This window comes from Anastrepha obliqua, chromosome 1, assembly GCF_027943255.1.
Source record: "Anastrepha obliqua isolate idAnaObli1 chromosome 1, idAnaObli1_1.0, whole genome shotgun sequence".
NCBI classification, from domain to species: Eukaryota; Metazoa; Arthropoda; class Insecta; order Diptera; family Tephritidae; genus Anastrepha; species Anastrepha obliqua.
In genome coordinates, this window is record NC_072892.1 from 97,110,676 (window position 1) to 97,133,571 (window position 22,896).

A 22,896-nucleotide genomic window follows, 5' to 3' on the forward strand; every position below is an offset into this window, starting at 1 on the left:
GTTTATCAATTTTGTATTGTAGTTTTATGCAGCTGTGCATAACAATTTTAGTAAGTACACACATACATACATACATGTGTGTAAATGTGCATTCCTATCAATGAAATAATCTAAATCGATCTACTTCAGCGTTGAGATAAATTTCGTATAAAGGATATACCGTCAATCAATGGCGTATTCTGTCTTTCGACTAATGGATCCCATAATGTAGTAAAATTTTATGTCTGTAATTTCTTAGTGAAGATGATACCGAAGTCAACTGTACCACAGCACGTTTTTGCTTAAAATCTTGACTACGGATGCCACTTGTGAAAAAAATTATCAACCAAAATCTAAAAAAGAAAGCAAAAGTCGTGATCCTGACTGTCAGTCAGTGTCAAACGTCCGCCTAATGCTTGAACAACGTTGAGAAATATATTATGTTGTGCTGCTTTTTTGTGCAGTGTCCGATATAGGTGGGAATCCATAAAATTAAAGCATTTAAAGCGAATATCATCCAAGCCACAAATGAGATAGAGCCAGAAAATCTCAACAGGGTCATGCGCTACTGCGAGACCCACCGATCCAGTCACATGATTGAAAACGCTTTCCGTAAATAATTCAAATACATATTTGTTATTTTTAATAAATCCATAATAGACTGAAAAAATTACTCTTGTTTATTTTACTTTCATTATTTTTGAAAAGAAATTTGTACTTAGACCCATTTCAGGTACACGTAAAATGAAAAAATCAAAGTAATAGCCCAATTGCGTGATCTCTCAACGAATTTTTGAGCCTCCTACTGCCCTACACCGAATACGCCCCTGCTTTTATTGGCGTAAATTTGTGTATTCTGTATACAAATACAAATTTGTGTGGATGGAAAAAGAAAAATTATTTAAATGTTTTTGCTCCATATGCAACAGCGAGGGCTAAATCACAAACACAAAGCCCACACAGCGGGATATTTTTTCAGCATTCGTCCAAAGGTCAAGAATAAAAAATAATAATTTTAAAAAATTTTAATATTTTTCTACTGAGCTTCCTAAAATTTTAATTCCTACACGCAGGAAAAGATACATAATGAAAGCTCTTTAGATTTAAAAAGCTCTGCGCCAAAAAGGCGCAAAAAGTGATTTTTCAGCTATTTTGTATTCCATACTCTCATTCTCTATGCGGATGTAGACGAGGGCCCAGTAAGGACTGGATACCTGGCTACTAAAGTGTTCCCATTAAGCAGTGTCAGGTGATGATACCTACTATTGAATTAAATAAATTCAGTGGAGATTGATGAGAGACCTAGTTGTATTCCATTCTAGGCTAGAACTGCGCACATGTCAGTGGCTCTGTACTTCCTTTATTGCTGGCCCGCGTAAGGTGAGGAGAAAACTTTGTATGATTTCATAACTCATCCAGTGCTCACCATAAAAGAGGATATATTGAGCCAAGTAACTTTTTTTAAAGAAATAAATTGAGAAGAAGCTTTGATTGAAATAGTTTCGAAAAGCTCTAAAGTTTTCGTTCAATAAAAGAGAAACAGTCTCGTTTGTACTTGGAACAATTAGGTTGTTATTGTCACAGGAACAATGAGACTTCTCAGCATATTTCATGCGAATGCCTAGCCTTAGCTATATTTATATAAACATTTCTTTAGAAAGGTCTACCTTATCCTGTGACTTCTAGAGAAATTGAGGTTTAGGGACCTAATATCGGTATACAAAATTTCTTCTAGGCCGCAGTAACCGTCCTTTACCGCGTACCTTATCTTTGGAAAAAATTGTGAGAACTAAATAAAGTGTTGTGCTTTGCACTCGTATTGCTAAATTACTTACAAAAGTTTTAAAAATATAATATTTTAGCTTCCAGTTCAATATGTATAAATTATTTATTGAAGGCGATAAATTTTAAGTAATTTATAAAAATAGCAGAAAATATGTATTTCTTTGACGTTTTAAGTTTTTTTACGCACTTTTCATCTTTCGATTTATTTTTAGTTTTCTATTCGCACAAGGAATTGCTTTTCCACGAACATCAAAAAAAAAAAAACAAAAATAGAGGCGTTAAAAATATATATTATCCAATGACGTCTGTCTCGCGACTGACTTGTAAATGACAAGTCAAACGGCATTGTTAAACATACAGATAAATATTTGTTTGTATGTATGCGTGCTGTGTTGCCTTTGTGCTTTCGTGATTTGCTTGATTTACGAGCGAGCGAATTTCTATGCCACTCAATGCGCTACAGCGACGGCCGCCAGCCGGTGACGGCATGCATGCGTGGGCGGGCATTTGATGAGGATGGGTTTTTGAGTGTGATGCGGTAGTGGCCAGCACTGCTAAGTGGCAATTTAAATTTAAATAAAAATATATTAAACAAGTAAGGACGTGCGAAGTTCGGTCCGGGCCGCACTTTATCAACCCGCATGCATTTTAGTTAATTTAGTAATGCAATCGCATTTGCCATAAAATGCGCGTAGCACTGCCCATTTTTCAAAGTTTTACTAGCTTTGCATTTATTTTTTTCGGTTGGTTAATTGTACTAAATTAAAGTAATTCTTTTTTTATTTTCAGCAGAGATATCACGCTTTTCTTTTCTGGAAAAAAGTTTTACAAAATCAATGTAATTTTTTACCGACTTGAAATTTGCATTTTATAATACCAAAAAAGTTGCAGACTCGAAATTTTTTTAAAAAGTTAGAAACTCCTACGAATATTCTCTGAATTTTTCTAAATTTTGTACAATATCCGAAACTTTGCGTTATACGGTTTTTGGTATAGTATGAACTACAATACATACATTAAAATAAAAATAATTTTAATAAAAACAAATAAATAGTCAAATCTTGTCAATATGTGGTGCACCCTTTTTTTTGACGCTGACAGTATGTGTATATATATCTCGATTCCTTCAGGCTGTTACATACAACCGTTATGTGAGCAAACTAGGAATACCTTGCGCTCAAGTGTGCGGGTATAAAAACCATAAATAAGTATAAATATAAACAAGTATGAGTGCAAACTAATACATAGAAATCGATCTTTAGAAAATACTTTTCTGATGTATACGAGTAAGAAGAGAATTTGTATAACACGTGCATATGTATGAGCTTTTATGTAAAAACAAAATCACAGAGAAGTAATAGGAAAATACAACAAAATAAAGAATATACAACACAACCAGGTTTTTTCCTTCTGTAAATGCAGCAACTGCAGACGTCAATGACCAGACCAAGCACAAGCTAATGTAAACATTTACGAAAACGTTACTGCTAAGGCCGCCCTGGTTGAGGCGCTGCTGGTGCTGGTGCCGGTGTCGGTGGTGGTGCCGCTGCTGTTACACTTGTGTGGCGCTTGTGACATGTACTAGTACGAGTACATACCGCACCAGTTATTTGCTCTAATCTGAATTTCAATTTCAATTTTGAATACGAATTTCCAAACACACACTCATTTAACGCTTTTACACGCCAGCAATATTGTTGCAACACACAGGCGCAGCCAGTCAACTGACACGTAAAGTATTGCAACGCAACAAATGGAAATAATAACAACATTTAAAAGGCGCCAAGTGGTTTTATAAACAAATATTATGAGAAAAGTTAGCAACAGCAAGCATTTTAAGAGAAAAAAGGTAACAAGCGCACTGCGTTCTTCATTGCGTTCATTTCTCCGTTTGGCCTGTGGCAACGAACTGTCTGTCAGTCGAGCTGTCATTCAGCACGTTGCTGAATACGAGATTCAATTTTTCTTGCTGTTCATGCACTGCTTATGAAATTTTCAATAAATAGTATGGTATATTTGAAAGAATCAATCTTTTTATAAACACAAGAAGTTGATGGTTAGCATTGTGGTAAGGATAGACCAATGGGCAGCGGTTGGTGGGGGCTGGCATGCAGCCTAAAACGTCTGCTTGATATTTCAACAAGTCTTCATAGCGAAGAGGGAGTAAGAGGAAAAAGCGCCACAAGAATGGCATACTGACGTATTTTAAATAAACATTTTCGGCTATTGGTGGTGGGTAAGCGGTCAAAAGCTGTGGAAAGAGTTTGATCAGAGAATGCAAAGTGAAATAAACATTAAAAATACGAGAATATTGTGCTAGAGTATGAAGAAATATAAGTATAAATAGTAATTACATATTTTTATTTGAAGATTTTCTTTTTTAATTGGAAGTTGAATTTATTTTAATATAATTTGGTTTAATTGTATTAATTATTTGATTACAAATTAGCAAAAAACAATTTATTAAAAATTAGCAAAATTTTTAGAAAAATATAAACTGGTTTTATGCTAAGCATAATATAAGATTTTTGGAATTGACATGAGAAAAATAATTGCTAAATTTAAGGAAAGAGAAAATTATCTCCCAGAAAAGAAAGAGAAAATTTCAACTCCCTCACAAATTATATATACAGACACAGGCACACAATCACAGTCATGTTAAAGCCGGCTCTAAATAAGTTTAAAGCATGCACTTAAGTGAATTTTATCTTAGCCCAGGAGTACTAATGTTAGTCATTCGACTATGTTCGACTAACATAGTTCATATTTCGTAGCACAGTTTTTCTCACATTTTGCCGAGCGATTTCAAATATCGTGTAATCTCAGTTGCTGTTGTATGCAGTATCATGTTATCATTTTACCTTGTTGTAAAGATTATCTTAATCAATCTGTTAAGGTAGAAATGGCGTGTGGAGACCCCAAATTTCATTGCCTTCACAAATCTATCTTGCTGAAATTCTGGCCATCGCTGTCTTAACATGAGTTGCCATTTCGTAGTTTAACAACTCAATTTTCATTTTAAAAATGAAATGTAGCAAATTGGCAAATTGACTAAATGTGAAACAGAATTTTTACAGATGTTAAGCTACATTTAGCAGAAGGCGTAGATGTGGGGCAAACAAATCGCTCATTAGCTGCAAGAGTGTCATAATCAAAGAAATGAAAATACCGAGAAAAACGGTTCCAACTTTAAATTTATTCTGTCGTCCTGAGTAAAAGTGTATACATATTTTCATCTAATGTTTTACTGTTAATAGATTTCGCCATAAATTTTGAATGCGGCACAAAATAACGAGCTTTGCCGAAGTTGTGTACACAGATAAATTAAAATCTGCTGGACAACGCTCACCCCCTTTCTGCATTGAGGAAAAGAGCACGACACCCTGGTAAGAGAAGAGAAAACGCTGTTACAGTGTGTGAAAATGAGAGTAAACTTTTTTTTACTTCCAATTTCACGAAACAACAGTTACGATTGCGCAATTGCTGCAGTTAGCGCGAAAACTATTTGTAGAGGTTAGCAACGCTAGCAGGATGCTCATTTCGAGAAACTTATTGTGTCCTTTATAATCGCATAAACATCTGTACGTGTATGTAAGTGTGAACCAGGAGCGCTCTAAATGCCAATACATTTTGAAAAGAAAAATATATGTATGTACATATGATAAAGGCCTTTGTTCGGTAACCTAAAACCGCTTACAAACGCTCTAAGGGTTGACGAAAGGATGCACGGCAATCTATGATATAATTTTATTTTTTTATTTTTTTTTTATTTAATTTTTTGTTTTTGTACTTCAACTCATTGTTGAATTTTTATGTACGTACATATGTAGGTATTTTTGATGCGCTTTAAATACATTTACGGCGTTGAAAGAGGGTAGTGGCAAATTAAAAATGTACCTACCCCACACCTTTTTTCGAAAAGAAAGAAACGAATCGAAAACTAAAAAAAAAACGTATCGTATAATTGAAGGAACAGGCATATTTCTTTATAATAGAATCTTAACAACAACAACAAAAAAATACGGAAAAAAGAAATGGAACAAAGCAGATTAAATGCACAAGCGCAAAAGGAATGTACGCGCACAACTTGCTGAAGGCACACAAGTGAGCAATACTCGTGCACGCATGCGCAGCGCAATAGCAGCCCAGCAAGGAGACAAAAATATGCGTTAATGCCTTTTTCTAATATTTATATGCATATGCATGTGTATATGTGTATGCGTATGTGTATGTGTCTGCTTTTCCCAGCATTGTTTTTTGTACTTTTTTCCAAAGCATTTTTTTCTCCGGAAAGCAATGCGATTTCAAATTGAAGCAATGGGCAGAAAAGGTAGAGTTGAACCTTTGATGCTTCAAATAATTACAAAATGAAATAGTTAAAACCTGTATGTGAGGCGTATATTCTTGTGGCGGCAGGTAAACTAGAAGAAAGATCGCTACGCCGTTAAGAAATCATAGAAGAAATTAACGAAACTAGTAATTTTGGGCAATTCTAGAGAAACGGCACAAACGAAAATAGAAAAGGTAAATGATAAAAACTGTTAAGAACACCCAAATAATTTTGGAACCACGAAAAATCTATACTTTTTTATGTTCGCATATCTTTTTGTAAAAGCAGCAAAGAAGAAAGTAATGAGAAATCTTTTAAAAAGATCCAGGCTTAGATAAAGATGTGTGGAGAGCGTGTAGTCAACCTTATGGTTTGCTTTGACAGCTGGATATTAGATGAGGCATCAAAAGTTGGGCGAACCAAAGACAAAAAATAAAATAAAAAGTAGAATGTGGCATTTAACAGGCAATGCGTGCAGCAAAGATCCTAAATGGGATAGCAGACTGAGAGTGGCCGAGTGAAATAACTACAAAGCGTCCGCATGTGGTTATGTAACTTACACTCTTTTTTTTCTAGATTTCATTAGAAGTGCTGTTCGGTTTGTGGCGACAATTATGTCAACACTTTCGGCTATTAAATTGCCAACACACTTGCCACACTGTACTCCCTCTCATAATTTTTTCATATGTGGGCATGTATATTATTTTTCTTTCGCAGCTGTTTAGGTGGGATGAGCGCAATAAAAATGTCTACCTACATGTAATTTATTTGTTTATAATTAGCAGTGTCTAAAATCAGCTACACGCAGTTAAATATACGTTTACAAATGCATGAAATTGTGGCAAGTGCCACACAGCGGCTAAATGAATGCATGTACATACATACGTAGGTGTTGCCACTAACTGCTGCTCTGCGGCGCTGAGTAATTTATTTGTTTGCATGCTGCGCTCAATTAACCGATTGATTTACGCGATTAATTATTTAATTAATTAATTGTGATTTTTAGACTAAATGACTAAAATGGTAAAATGTCAGAATTGCAATACTTGTAAAAATTAAATTAAATTGAATGAAAAGATGAAAAACGGCAAATAAATAAGGTTTCACTATATAACTGTACTATATACATATTGCTTATCTGCTGTAAGAGTGGCATAATCCAAAAAACATTTTTTTGCCGATAAATACCAGAAACTACAGAAATTACCACTTATTTTAAGATATATAAAAAATTCATCACGACATCTTTAACAGTAATTCGTTAGATTAAAAGGGGTATTTACTTTTACTTGGAAAGGCATAGTAATTAAAATGTTATTTTTTTTAATTTTCTCGACATTTTTTTTTTTTTTTGTTGACATTCACAAAGTTGCATTAGCTTCCGAACGCATTTGTCTTTCATAAGCAGATTTTTAAAATACCGGCCTTACGTTAAAATTTAAAAAACTATATGCCTACAAAATATTTTCTTCCATAAAAAAAACTTTGTCGAACTCACTTTGTGCGGGAAAAAATGCGTAACCTCTCAGCAAAAAAAATTGCCAAAAATCAACGGTATTTCGTAGCCACTTGCAATTTGCACTTCATTTTACTAAAATTGCACGGACTATAAAACTGCATACTAAAAATTATCCGAAAAATTCGGTTCAAAAAGTTTGAAATTTCAGTAAAAATTTTCAGAATTTTCATAAGTTTTGCACAAGTTTAAAAAAATTACTTACAAGGATTTTGTTGTATACTGAGTTAAAAATTTATAAAAAATAATTGAAATATGAAATAAAGAGAAATAAAATAGCAAAATCTGGTAGAAATGTCGCGCATCTATTTTGTTGTTCATCATACTGTTCATCACTTGTTTTTTTTTTAATCAAATACATGTAAATGTATTTATATATTTATTTTTTAATGTTTGAATAAAACAAAATGTTCTCCAATTTTGTGCTTGTTTTTCAAATTATTAGGCATAATTTTTTTTAGTATTAGCAGGGGCCTCATCATACCCGCTTGCATGCAGTTTCCTAATTAATTTACCTTGTTCCCAATATTAATGATATGTTGTTGACCAAATTATGCATACCTAATTCTTTCAATTAAAATGTATGTTTGTTTTTTCAGAAGTCAAGATGAAATAGAAAACGCAATAAGCCAAGCCCATCAACGTTATACTCGTACATACACACATACACACATAAATACATGGGCACATAGTTTGCAACAAAAAACAAAACATTGAAAAATTATTTTCATACAGCTTTTCAGCCATAAGTAGCGACTGCGGCAGCAATGTTCGTTGCAAATTAACAACAACAAAAACTCACAGCAACAAGCATTGACAACACCACTGAACAAAATCTAGAATCTGAGAAATTCTTGTTTTCATGCTGATGGCTGCGTTAAAACAGAATCACAACATTGTACATACATATGTTTGTAAGAAAAAGAAGAAGAAGACAAGGAAGTGTTCACAGAGTAGACACACAGACAGTTGACAGGGCATACAGCCAGACAGACAATCAGCGAACATATGAATAAGCCAACACAGTTAGAGTGAAAATCAGCAGTCAATACCATCATCCTCATCATCATCAGCCTAAGCATCAGCAACAGCAACATCAACAGCAGCAGCAATGCATGAGAACAACAACAATAATATTAATAAGCAAACTACAACCATGCCATTTACCCGCACTTCATTAATCATTATGCCAAATGCCAAAAATCCTAAAGCAAAAAATACAAAAAATACAAAAATCATCTGTAACTGAAAAACGCGTTTCCCACTTATGAATACTTTGCGTATAGAGGCAGTTGAGACGGTTGTGCGCGCTGAGTCAATTAATAAACCAGTAAACGAAAAGCATTTGAGTTGGGTTTACTAAAATTATAAAAAAAATATGTAGTTGACCAAATATCATCAATATTTAGCTGAAGCTTTTGATGAAGTTCTGTACGACATTGGAGAACTCCATATTCCATGTTTGGATCTTGCAGGCGTTAGAATTTTTGTTATTTTTGTATTTTAGTGTTTTAGAAAGAAATTTAAAACACTGGCATTTGCCGGCCGATAGCCGGAAGAAAGGATATATAAATGTGCTTGTCCGAAATTAGATCAAAAATGATATTAAAAGCATATAATTTCGAAACAAGATCAAGTGAATTTATTGCAAAGGCTTTGGCTACCACTATTCTTAAAAACTGATTATAAAAAATTGTGATTTTGTTTTTTTTGCAAAACTATCCGCTAATGATGATATTGTAATTCTATTGTTTTTATTCCCAAATTTGCATTTGTGGCTCACTGGTACTTGGTCTCTGGCCCTGACGTTGGTATCTCATTTCAGCTGGCAAGTGTGTATGTGAGCAACGCACATATTTTTAATTTTACGAAAGCAAATCCATTTCTCTGTGCTTTATGAATAATTTTAAAAATGAATATGCATTGGCCTGTGGAGCAACACAAGAAAGAGATTGAATGTGGGAGAGGCAGAGATGGCAGTAGAAGCCCATACTAGGGATTGAGAAAAATGTGGGCGCTAAATGAGATGTGCTTGAAGTTTCTTTATGGCATAGTGAGAGGAAATTGCAAAACTCGCATAAGTATTGATTTCATGGTAAATAAAATAATATTTTTAATGCATTTTGAATTGTGAAAGAAAATTAGGATGCATTTTTACATACATACATATCTCTCAAAGATTTTCTGTTCGTGTTTCTTATTTTAATTTTAATTTATTTAAATTTTTTTATTTAACTTAATATCTAATTTATTGCTCCAATTTTTTTCATATTTACCTATGTATTTAATGGTACACTCATGACACACTTAGTGTTTTATTTATATTTAAATTTTTTATTTTAAATTAAATTTCGATTTTACTAGTGATTTAAATATTTTTGTATCAAACTTTAACAAAACAAAATTTTTAATTTTTTTATAATTTTTAAGCTATTTTTATTCCAGTGATATTTTTCATTTAAATTTTTTCATATATATGTATTTAATATTGTGACCATTATCGATGTTTTATTTATTTCTAAATCTTTTATTTTAAATAAAATTTCGGTTTTACTTTTGATTTTAATATTTTTCATATACAATTTTTGCACAATTATATTTTTAATATTTTATAATTTTTTAGCAAATATTTTTTATATTTTGATTTATGCTTTAGCTACGAGTAATACATAAGCATCCAACTAAGTTAACTCAGACTGTTTTTTTTTTATTTTATTTTTTTTTTTTATCTATTTAAATTTTTTTTTTAATTCTTAAGCATAGATTTTCCACCTCATATTCCCCATTTGCAGTTACTCTGTGCTCTCATTACTGCCCCCCCCCGTTTGCCCACTTTGCTCCCGCTACACCCTGTTAATACTCCATCAGACTGCTTTCGCCTATCTCCACCGATCTGTCTGCCAGTTAATACGCCTATTTGCCACAATACAGATGCACACTTTGTAGTGATCGCCTAACATTTACTCACGCTCGCTGAGCCCGAAAAATTCTTCACACCAAAACAACCATTTTACCCCCACTTCTAAGAAATGCGGCACTCACACGAACAAAAAAAAAAAGAAAACAAAAATTATAAACACAAACACATATAGACGAGGGAAGGAATTAAGTATTAAAAGAACCGCATATATCAAGTATTTGATACACATATGCAACATCGCTCACTAGCTCGACGGCAAAGTTTAACCTCTACACTCGCTGCCTACAAATATTTCAAGTCTTTCGTTTTTTTCTTGTTCTCTGTGTTCTTTTGCGGCTTTAGCAGCTGTCGATACTGATGCTGATGCTTTTTCTTCTTCCTTCACACTTAAATAAAATATATGAGTTTCGAAATAAACCTTTACAAAAGTCAACTGCGGCAACTACTTAAATTAGAAACAACAACAGCAACAACGTGAAAGCAGTTTGAATAACCAAAAAGCCCCACTAACGAGAGAAAAATTAAAAAAGAAAAAAATCGCTGGGCACAACTACAAAAAAGCTTTTAAGAAAAGCAAAATTTAGAAAATGCAACACAAATAGCAGCAACTAATGTTCTGTTGGCGATATTTTTGGCAGTAAAAATAAATTAAAAAAGGTGAAAAATGTGGTGATCGTTTTTTTTTTTCTTTTTCTTTTTGCCGCAGTAAAATTACGTTGTGGACGCAACAGTCAAAAATACGCAGCGGTAGACAACGCATTGATGAAGACAACTTTGCGCCTGACAATCATGACGTTGTTGACACATACACACACACTTACACGCCGCGCTCTTTTGAATGATGATCGACATGATAAACATGTTGATGAAGTTGCTGCCGATGGCTGGCTGCCTCGTGGATGTTGCTCTTGCTGAGACTTTTCTTGCTCGCATGTAAGATTCGTTGGGCAAATGATAGTGCTTTCTTTCATTCTATGCTTAAGTTTATTTTCACATTTTTATTTTTTTCTCGACAAGTTATTTTTACAAAATTCACTAAGTGTGGCATTTAGAAGTTGTTGGAAATAATAAATTTATACGCATGTGTGTGTGGTTATGAAAAGCGAGACGCGCGCAAATTAGTATATGAAAAATTGTTGCCTCTAAATTTGTATAAAAAATGTGTGTTTGTGGAATTAAGTTTTTGCAATTGAATAAATGAAAATGTTGCATTTGTTGTGTCGTCAATTCTTGTGGTGATGGAGATGTGAAGTAATATAAAGTTGAGTAAAAAGTAGTTGAAAGTGGAATATTTTGGTTGATTACGTCAGTGAGTAAAGTGTGAGTACTCAAACTTTGCAAAACAAACAAAATATTAAAATTAAGTTTTGATAAATTATTTTTAATTTTTGATAAATAATTTTTGACGTTGTTGATAAAGAGTTTTTAAAAGTATAAAAACCATTATTAAACAAAAAAAATATAATATGTTTAAAATAAAACAAGAGAATTTTCGTTTGAATAGGCAACAACAAACTTTTTTTTTAATTTTAGAGCTAAGCTAATTTTTTAATTCAACTGGGTAAGTAAGTCTCGAGATATCATTCAAAACCTGTGTGCTTCCTGCACTAAGTAAAAATTTAACTGCCCAAAAGTAGCAGAAAAAAATTATTTGACTGTAAAACGAGTGAAAACCAAATATATTAAAAAAAAATATTATATAATTTTTTTAATTAAACTAAGTTCAATGAAACTGCTTGAAAACCCTATATTTGTTGAAAACTGTATAAATATCTCTCCATCATAATTCAATTATACGAAGTGAAAGCAATAAGTCGCTGGAAATTCAAGCAGCTGGTCACAGCATTTTTGCCTCAAAACAATATATCAAACATATCTTTCAAAAACAAAACAAAAGAGATTATTGTGGCAGCTATTTGAAACAAACACCTACGAGCATTTTGACAAAAATGAATTTCATGCGCTAATTAAATACTTTTCTTCCACTTTTCTCCATCGACTGGAATTACTCATCACTACATTAACCAATCGTTGGACTTGCTGAGGGCGCAATCGGGGTCATCATATAGGAAATCGGCAATAAAATCCTGATACTGATCGATCGGCGAATACAGTTGCACGAACTTAAAGAGCTGAGTTCATTTTGTATAAATATTCGGATATGAAAATGGTATATGCAAGACGGGTGCCACGTTTATTTAGAACTGACCACAAATGCAGTCTTCTTCACAACTCTTTTGACAGCTTCAAGGAAGTATCTGGCACTGTTCAATCACAATCCGCATGAGTTTTCGCGCCGTTCGTAAGTATGGACGAGGTGAAACATGGAATCAGCGAAGCCAAAAAATTCAAGGGTGCGTATGTTGAACAACAAAGTCATAAGAACCAATGGGTTAACTTGAAAAGGGTAAAACAGGACCACATTTGATGAAGAAACAGTTTTAAAATCAAACACCCTGCGCCCATTTCCTGTTTCCACATTTGAAAATATGACCCGACGGTAAGAGATTTGGGTAAAATATAGAGGTAATCTATATAATGACCGCCTCTTTTCAGCGCCACTAGAAATTGTACTATGTATTGATGTGGAAACTATAGACATATGAAGGAAACTATATAATATATTTTATATTGAAATATTTGTTGCTGATAGGATGGAATGATCATAGATCATTTAGAGCAGGCTCAGTATTGCGAGATGCTATGTTCTAGTTAGGGCCAGCGAGATGGGGTTCAGTGAGAAAATGAGAGGTATGTGCAAGAGCACATATACAAATTCACAGTCTTCTTCACTATCCTCACCAAAGAAGTTTCAGCTTGACTTATTGCTTTTTGGCAACAGTCGTTAGTTTTTAAAAAAATACGATATGAAAAAATTAAAATAAATACTTTAAGTATGTAAAGATCATCGCAATCGGCCATGAACTCCTGAAAAACTTGCCTCACAACATCTTCAACTTAATCACTCGCGCCTGACTCTACCAACGCAGCTGCAAGGCAACAGCAAAGACCTCAAAAATCCCACAAATGAGCCATAAATAAAAACATCATTTTTGTGATTATTATTTCAATGCACTGGCATGTCACATTTGGCATATTGATAATTTTTATGATTTTGGACTTGAATTTATTTTCTCGGCAACAAAAAAAAAATCAAAAAATTAACTTCCTTTCGTGGCTACTAAAGAAGACAAAGAGTGCTATGGTTATTTTTGTGCAACGCCACTTTTGACGAATTTTTGTCATAGCAGCACATGTGCTTTGAGCATACATTTAAATGCATGTATGCACATACATACATGCACACTTATAGGAGTATGATTGGCGATGGTGGCATGCAACATCACCAAGCTATGCAGGCAAAGAAGGGCAGACAAACAGCAATCATAATGTGATGAGGTGCCTGCGTTGATGGTGTTTTTAATGTGATCTCGCACCAATGCTGCTGATGTTGTTGGCGATCATGCCGTCGATGTTTTTTTTTTGTTTTCGCTTATTTCTGTTTTTATTTACTTTTCATTTTGTTGTTAGCTGGCTGCTGTTGCATACTTGAAGTTATCGTGCCATAAAAATAGTTGCAGACTCTGCGTCAAGTGCGCGGCGGACGGGAGCTTAGTTTGGGAGACATGCGCAAATATGAAATTCAGCAAACAAAAACAACACAAACAACAACCAAAACATCACAAGAATATGGGTATACGGAGTGTCGTCTTCGCAGGGTATTGGTACTGAGCACAGGCATGTTGAGGGGCATGTGCGCCACGCAGCGTGATTGCTGTCATCATCATCCATATGATCAGCAGCAGTACGCGTGTGATCTAAGTACCATAGCAGTAGCGGCTATCCAAAATCGAGAAGGGTAGCTATCAGCAGCCTCATCATAAGCCACATCAACTCCATCACCAACAACTGAAACTAGCTCACCCTATACGCCCGCATAGCAAACACATAATTTTGATGTTAAAACATCGTAAATTATTCAAATGTCAGTGGCAGCAGCAAGTACGTTTTTATGAAGTCACCAGCACAGTCACCGCAAGGGGGGCAAGGGGAAAGTCGCAGAAATTGTTGCTGACTGCTATGCATTTAGAGGAAGTGCATAAGTGTAATGGGGCGCTGTTGGTTGAAGTACTGATTTTTCATTTGTTGTTTTTTCTCGCTTTTGCCTCACAGCCTCATGCGAAGTTCCTAAAAACTGCATGGCATTTATTTGTGTTGGCTCCAGTTGCTACATAAAAGGAAGTGGCAACTTGTGTTTTCAATTTTCGTCGACTTTGTATTTCCTTTCGATTTGCTTGTTTCACATTTATAATTATTTTTAATTTTTTTCTTTTAATTTGATTTTCGCTGTTCATATGCGCTCAATTAGTGAGCATTACCAATATATGTATGTATATAGGCAGCAGGGCGTTGCTGACAAGCAGACTTGTTGGCTGAGTGTCTCCACGAGCATTTGAATGTATGTGCATATGTATGTCAGCGTCTGCAAGTAGGCATTCCGGTCCAAGCAAGCACACATCCCACCACACATATCTATACAAGTATGCATGTACGTCCGACAGTTTGCCCGCCTGCTTGCCATACGCATACCCGTACACACATTTGTCACATATGTTTGTGCTCAAAAGCGTTATTTTCACCGAAATAATATTATTATTGTGCATCTTTAGCATATTATTTCAACGCCACGGATGTGCACAACACCAACAACAACCACTACCGAATTGAACTACAACCTACAAAACACTAAAGAAGCGTCGAGAAAAAAGTACGAAAATTAAATTAAGTATCCTTACTTTATAAGTACACGCATACATACATATGTGCATACATTTGATGTTTGTCTGTCCTTTCATTGACTCAATATGCCTCAAGTACCTCTGCGGGGTTAAGCAAACCGATTGAAGTCATAAGGCGACCCTGCGCACTTATTTAGACTTTGAATTTACGCTGCTGTCATTTACTTAAATAAAATTCGCTCTCACTGACTGATGCATTTCTTGTTGTTTCCAACTATATCGTCCCGTAATCTGATCGTTTAACAGTTTTGTGCGCTTTCAAGTATGTGAGTGTGGCACATGTGTTGGCTTTCGAAAAATAATCTCCAATTACCAGTGAAGTGGATCTGCTGGCATTGGTAGGGACTCAGCTAGTCAGTCAGTCAGTCAGCAAGGCAGCGAAGTGTAGAGCAGATAATCCATCACTCGCTGATGGGATGTAACTACATACATACATATGTATGTATGTGCATGCTACTCACACTATAAATGCTCGCATAATTACTCACATATACGAAAATAAGATTTATTCATAAATATTAGCTGCAAATGTGCCACAGATATGGGGAAAAAATGTTACTGGTAGAGAAACATGCCTTCCAAAAATATAAAACGGAAGCCGCAAAACCAGCGAAACCGAGAATTTTTCATTGGTAAAAGTGAAATTCTATTACGAGGCACTTAAGTGGGAATTACAAGGAAAAAATATGAGCCTTCATCGAGGCAGGCTGGCACATATGGTGAGCCATTATTATGGATTAGGATTGGTAAACCACATTTTAAGCAAATCTGGGTAGTAACTCGAAACTAAAGAGTACTTGAAATTTCTTCAGAAAACAATACTAATATGCTCCAATAAGCCGGGAATTAGAACTCGAAATCAGTTTTGTATACAGACACAAACTTAATCAACTCAATCGACCAAAGTTTGTTTTATATTTATCTTATTTTAAAGTCTATGACTCGATTAACTTAATAAAAATACTTCCTGATGCTTTCCATTTCAATTCAACCGGGCTATTCGGGTCATGTTCTTCGATTTCGATGTAACTCAAATATGTTGCTCTCTGGTCAAAATAATGAGACACGTATTTTTTTTGTTCGCCCGAAAAAAAAGTTTTTTCGATAAGCAAATTTTATTTTTAAATGCCCATAACTTAATCAGAAATGAACCGATTTTAATAATTCTGGGTTCAAAATGATCATCATTACTTACACGAGCGACTTCATGTAGAAGAAATTGCAAAAAAGTAGTTGAAAATTTTTTATTTAGCAAAAAAGAAAAAAATGAAATTTTTTCGAAATTTAATATTTCAAAAAGAGTATTTTTTTTTTATAACTTTTTCCAAATTAAGAGGACACCTCAAACTTCAGTTGAGCTGAATGCCCAGTATCTAAAATGAGTTGTTTTTGAGAAATAAATTTTTGAGTAAAACCCTGTTTCGCACTTTTTGTTTTTTGGAAAATAAAAAATTGCCAACTACTTTTTTGCAATTTTTTCTACATGAAGTCGCTCGTGTAAGTAATGATGATCATTTTGAACCCAGAATTATTAAAATCGGTTCATTTTTGACTAAGTTATGGACATTTAAAAAAAAAAATTTGCTTATATAATGAAAAAAATCGATTTTGAGCCGAAGAACAAAATTGCCGATAAATCTTGAAAAAAAAATTTTTTCGGGCGAACAAAAAAATACGTGTCTCATTATTTTAAACAGAGAGCAACATATTTGAGTTACATCGAAATCGAAGAACATGACCCGAATAGCCCGGTTGAATTGAAATGGAATGCATCTCCTTTTAAAAATATGTGAGATATGTAAAGAGTATTATGTCAACATCCAGGCGTCAGATGTTAGTAATAAATAATTCATAGATGGTTTATATTTTCTATGTTAACTTTGACGCTTGGGTAGAAGGCTGGTGTATATTTCTATACGCTAGAAGAACGTGTTAAAGTTAATGAAAGTATTTCAAGCAATTGGCGCTGTCCAAGACAAAAAAGGCACTGGCAGACCAAAACCTAGACTTTCTGTTGAGAACATTGCTGCTGCAGCGCAAAGTGTTACTGAACAACCTTCATATCTCGTCAATATCTCGACGTTCCCAGCAATTAGGCATTCATGAATCGCCTGTTTGGCGGATTTCACCTGCAGACGTGCTCATGGATGTGGGCACTTAAATGAAATAATTTTTCACATATAATTGTTAGGCACCGAATGTTGATTAAAAATGGTGAGATTTAAAGGAATCTAAATTTTTACATGACATACTTTATTTTAAAACACCATCTAGGCACGTCGTTTGAAATACCCTTTATAATAAAACAACCACATAACTGCAAAATTCATTAGTTTTTATCTTACCTGTTTGCTGAACATTGCTATATCTTCATTGAATGATTCTGACGAACAGACATCACCACCTTGCACGCCGGGTTCTCGGGGCGTACATGTGGCCAGCTCACATTTTTCAAATATTAGCGCCAAGAGCGGGAATAGTGGATGTCTGCAAGAAGAAAAACGAACTTTTATTAGAGAATGTGGAGGAATATAGCAAAGGATAAATATTAACAAAAATAGCTATTTAATGGCAGAGTAAAATAACTTAAAAAAACTAAATGAAGCAAAAAGCAAAGTAAACGCTTTTAAGAACCCAATAAAAACCACATTTGTTTACACTAATGATCATAAAACAGTGCCTACTAAAAGTTTGGGCCACAAACGCCCTATTAGAGCAAACCGAAAAAGTACACACCAGCATACAATCGCTGGTGAAAACTATGGCACCAACTACATTTCTCATCATACCAAGCATTAGTTGAAATAGTAAATATGTATGTGTTGAGCTGAGAGTGACCAGGGTACTAAGTAATGCATTTTAATTAGAGCATGCACTGAGAGTCGCATCAGCGGCAGCCATTTTTAGCAACACCCGCGAAGTACACCCAAGGAACTTTTCGAAAGCCGGTAATGAAGCAAAGCGTATTTAGAGAAAGTGAACTGCATGGCACCCAAGAGCAGTGCAGAGTCTGAGTGAGAATATGACGTGCAACTTGACGGCGCTATGTACTCCGCTGGATACTGACTACAATATTCTACCGAAAAGTCATATGACTGTATGTTCTCAGATGTATGTACTTATGGCCCTCAAATGTAGAGTGATTTGGTGGTGCGGCGCGTCGCGTTTATGGTGTAACCATAGCCACGTTGTAGGCAGAAGCGAATGCAGTCAAGCACAAAACGGGCAAACGGGCATATGGAAGGCCGCGTAGTTGCAGGCGACGCGGGCATGATTTGATATGTTGCACGCTGTGGTGGAACCAATAAATGTGTATAAATAATGAGCTGCAGTGGCGTTGGTGCGTGGAATGTCTTTACTTGACGGCAGTTGTTGGCTGTTGATATTTGGATAGCGCTTTTGGTGTGTATGTTTTTGTTTTTATTACGTTGTTATTGTGGTACGAGGATGTGGTGTACTCATTAGATGGGACAAAATTGCTCAATAAATGTATGTATATATGTATATATGTATATATGTATATATGTGGTAGATAGTAGTATTGCAGGAGTTTAGGTATACATGGAAAATTGTGAAATTCAGAAGAACCCAAACCTTTAAAAATTTAAGAGCAAATGTCCACCAAATTTATTCAGAAATAAAAACAAAAATTGCATACACATTAAATACCATGTCATGCAACAATTGTTTGTTTACAGGCGCCATTCAGCAACATACCAATAAGCAACATTATTGCACAAATAAATGTGGGTAATAAAGTCAGCACTGCACAAAAACAAGTTTTGTACACAAATGTTGCAGCAACAAATTCACCTCAAAACGCCAAAGCAGCATGTTGCTGACCTTAAAACGTTTGTCTTAAAATTAATGGTTAAATTGTTTTAAATTGTTTTATATCATCAACGCAGCCTCACACCAAATAAATTACACTACACTACTGCGAGAGAGCACTACGACAAATGGCACAAAATGTGTCGAGGGAGGAGCGATAGAAGCGGGAGCGCAAAAGAGAGAAGCTTAACACAGTGTTGGGTGCACGTGAAGCACGTAAAAACAGTAAATAAGCAATTAAATATGTGTTTGTGAGCAGCGCCAAAAACCTGCATAAATGGTAATAATTTATTGAAATCAACAAGTATGTGACAGCAACAGCGCTAAAAAGGAGGGTCATTGCTGCACGAAAACGTAATAAATCTCAGAATACAAAAACGCTACACAAACACAAAAATAGCAGACGCAGGAGATACTTTATACAAGTATAGGCTTACAAATACATACACATTCACATAGATGTGCACACATGCATATACAGGAAAATGTGTGTGGCGCTGTTGCAAGAGCCTGCATAGGATTGAGTAACTGGGCAACTTATAGGGAACATGTCCGGGCAGTTTGTAGCATTTAGCTGTTGTATATTTATTGTTGTTGTTGTCAAATTGACTAATAAAATTGTAACGGAATGTTGCATGCGACTTTGTTGTTTTTGTAAATACCTAAATACGTTCGCAAGTTGCGCCTAGTGTGTCTTAATCAGCATTGACAGCAGCTGTCAAAAATTTTGCAAAACTCAGAACGCTATGAGGCAGTAGCAGTAGCAGCAACAACAACTTCAACAACTGCAATAAAACGCGCAACAAAAAAATGATACAACAAAATTTGATAAGCAAGTGTAGATCAGCAAAACAAACAAAAACAACTATTCTTAACTGTCAAAAGCAATGAATCAGCTGTTTACTTAAAGCATCTATTCGTTTTTTCACGCATGATACGAGCGTACGGGCATAGCACATGCCAAAGCGCCCACAAATGTCACAATGACATTACTGGCTGTCAAAAAGTGACAAGCGCGCAAACATGCGCGTTGAAAACTTTGACCAATATCTGTCAAAACGCAAAATATATGTCTGCACATTTTTTTATTCCTTCTTTTTTTACGTTTTGAGACTCACTTTCGTCTGACTGCTTTCGGCCTGTCACACTGGCAATTTGTGCGTGTCAACACTGAACTTCAACAGCAATAGCGGCAGCGGCAGCAACACATAAAACTGGACTCAACAACATTTGTTTTGTCCAGCTGTTAAGCCTGTTTGCCACCGTCCCTGGCCTCTCTCGCTTTGCTGCCGCTCTGCCATAATGACAAATTGATTTTCGTGTTCATATGTGCGTGTGTGTTTGTTTTGCCGGCTAAATTTGTTGTTGTCCTACTGTCACATGATAAATGGTTTATTTGGGTGTCTGCGACTGCACATGTGAATGCTTCTCAAATTTTTTAAAATTTATTATATTACTTTTTGTGCTTCATATTTCTCGCAATTTACATCTGAATAAAACGCGAACGACCTACATAGAGAAAATACACACATATGTATATATCTACATATGATACATTTGCATTTATGTTGTGTAAATAGTCTTGGCAGCAGTCTCTTGCTCTGTGTGTACAGGTACACAAATGTTGAGATGCATGTTGCGGCAACAAATGTAACGTGAAAATGTTTCCAACTTTTATATAGCTATTTACAAACATATTTACATACAGCAGTTGGTGTTGGTGGTTCACTTAGCATTCATTCTGAATTTTTTTTTAACAAACAAAAATCTATTAAGAGAAAACAGCTGCCTTTAGCGCACAGCCGGCCTTTCCGACTGGCTTACTTTTGCTTACTAACCACTGCTGGCTGCTCTTTTTCTTACACCTTTCTCGTTACTGTCTCACATGCTCTGTACCACATGCATGTTACACACACACAAATATTATCTATATACTTTTGTATATATGTATATTAGGGAGGGCATATTTTTCTTCGATCTCGCTCCGAGCAGATTCGGGTACTACACAAAATTCTATGAAAAAGCCCACTAGAACATTGCTAAACAATTCAATTTCCCAAATTTTAAAAGAAGTTATCTTTAATTAATAGGAAGTTATAAGAAGATTAATATTGGCCAAAGTATCGTGGATGTTATTGTATTTTTTTAATACAAACTTGTAGTTGGGGATTTTTCGTTTCGAATAAATTGTGGCGCTACTAAGCTAATTTTATGGAATTTTTTAGTAGTGAAATAGAAAAAATGGCGGCCGCCGTAGCCGAATGGGTTGATGCGTGACTACCATTAGGAATTCAGAGAGAACATAGGTTCGAATCTCGGTAAAACACCAAAATGAAGAAAAAGTTTTTTTTCTAGCAGCGGTCGCCCCTCGGAAGGAATGGCAAACCTCCGAGTGTATTTCTGCCATGAAAAAGCTCCTCATAAAAATATCTGCCGTTCAGAGTCGGCTTGGAACTGTAGGCCCCTCCATTTGTGGAACAACATCAAGGCACACCACAAATAGGAGGTGGAGCTCGGCCAAACACCCAAAAAGGCGCACGCGCCAATTATATATAAATGTATATATATAATAGAAAAAGTGACTGTATGTATATTTTGTATGAATGAATGTAATACTTACAAAAAACCGAAAAAAATTAAATTTTACAACATTTAAAAAAACATTTCTTCTAATAAATCTTATATTTTTTTACGATTAGCAACTTATTTATTTCGGTTTTAGCTCCTTTTTACTTTAAACAATAGGCGTATTTTTATACTTTCTATCGTCAGTGCCATAACTTCCGATAAATAAATTTGGCGGAGTCGAATGTACTTTTTTCTTCGTATTTTATGCAGAATGCGAAACTGATTGGAACGATACCGCCCTAATTCAAATATGTATATATATTTTTATTCTTTTCTTTTTTTCTTTTTGTTTTTGTTTTTGGATATCCTTTGCTCGCAGCAAATTTCAATAATCCATGCGCAAGCAGCCGAATAATGGAATTCCTCATACAAAGAGAAAAGGTATACTGCCCTTAAAATGATCAGGGGCTTTTGTATTTTTGATAATGGCTTGAAATGGCCAGCTACATGTGTTGCTTGGATTGCCATAGTTTTTGAAAAAAGGCCTTTAGTTACTTTTTATATTTAATTTTTATTTTTTGGCTCTCCTTTGCTCTGCATGAATTGATGGATTATGTATGGGCATTTGCGTCGAAAATGTGCCTGCCGCCGAGTCTGACAATGCAGCCGCAATCCAATTGTACTCCATACGAGACTCAATATACATTCATACATAGTTGTATGCACCAGTATATGTGTGTCAGTATTGCCTTAATTCTCCACGAGGGTCAGCTGGTGAGCAGCCATTAGTTGAACATACTTAGCTAGAGCGCCCATTTGCATTTTAGGGCACAAAATATGCGTTTTTAGTTTTAAAGGAAAGGTGCAGTAGGCGTTCAGTAATTTCTACATATTTTGAAATGATCACATCGAAATAAATAGGTTTTACAAAGTGCTGTAAATGATGCAGCTAATATCGTTACCTTTCGTACAAATGTGATACTTCAATAAATGGGTGCAATAAGACGTGGAAAAAGTACAGTGATCTCTAGTAATTTCAAATTATTAGTACTTTGCATTTTAACCAAAAAAAATTGTTTGCTTTAAAAAGTTTCGGCTTTTACTTATATAATCCATAGAACTTTTTTTAAATTAAATTTTTATTTATGTGTCTCTTTATGATACAACT

General features: G+C 34.9%; 1 protein-coding gene across 1 annotated transcript in view; it reads right to left on the reverse strand.

Moving 5' to 3' along the window:
• Positions 1–22,896, reverse strand: part of LOC129253054 (homeobox protein homothorax-like) — a 109,320-nt gene that overhangs the window by 40,408 nt on the left and 46,016 nt on the right. Inside the window, exon 3 of the mRNA XM_054891286.1 lies at positions 17,675–17,816. Coding sequence (XP_054747261.1) covers positions 17,675–17,816 — 142 coding nt within the window. The remainder of the gene's footprint in view (positions 1–17,674; positions 17,817–22,896) is intronic.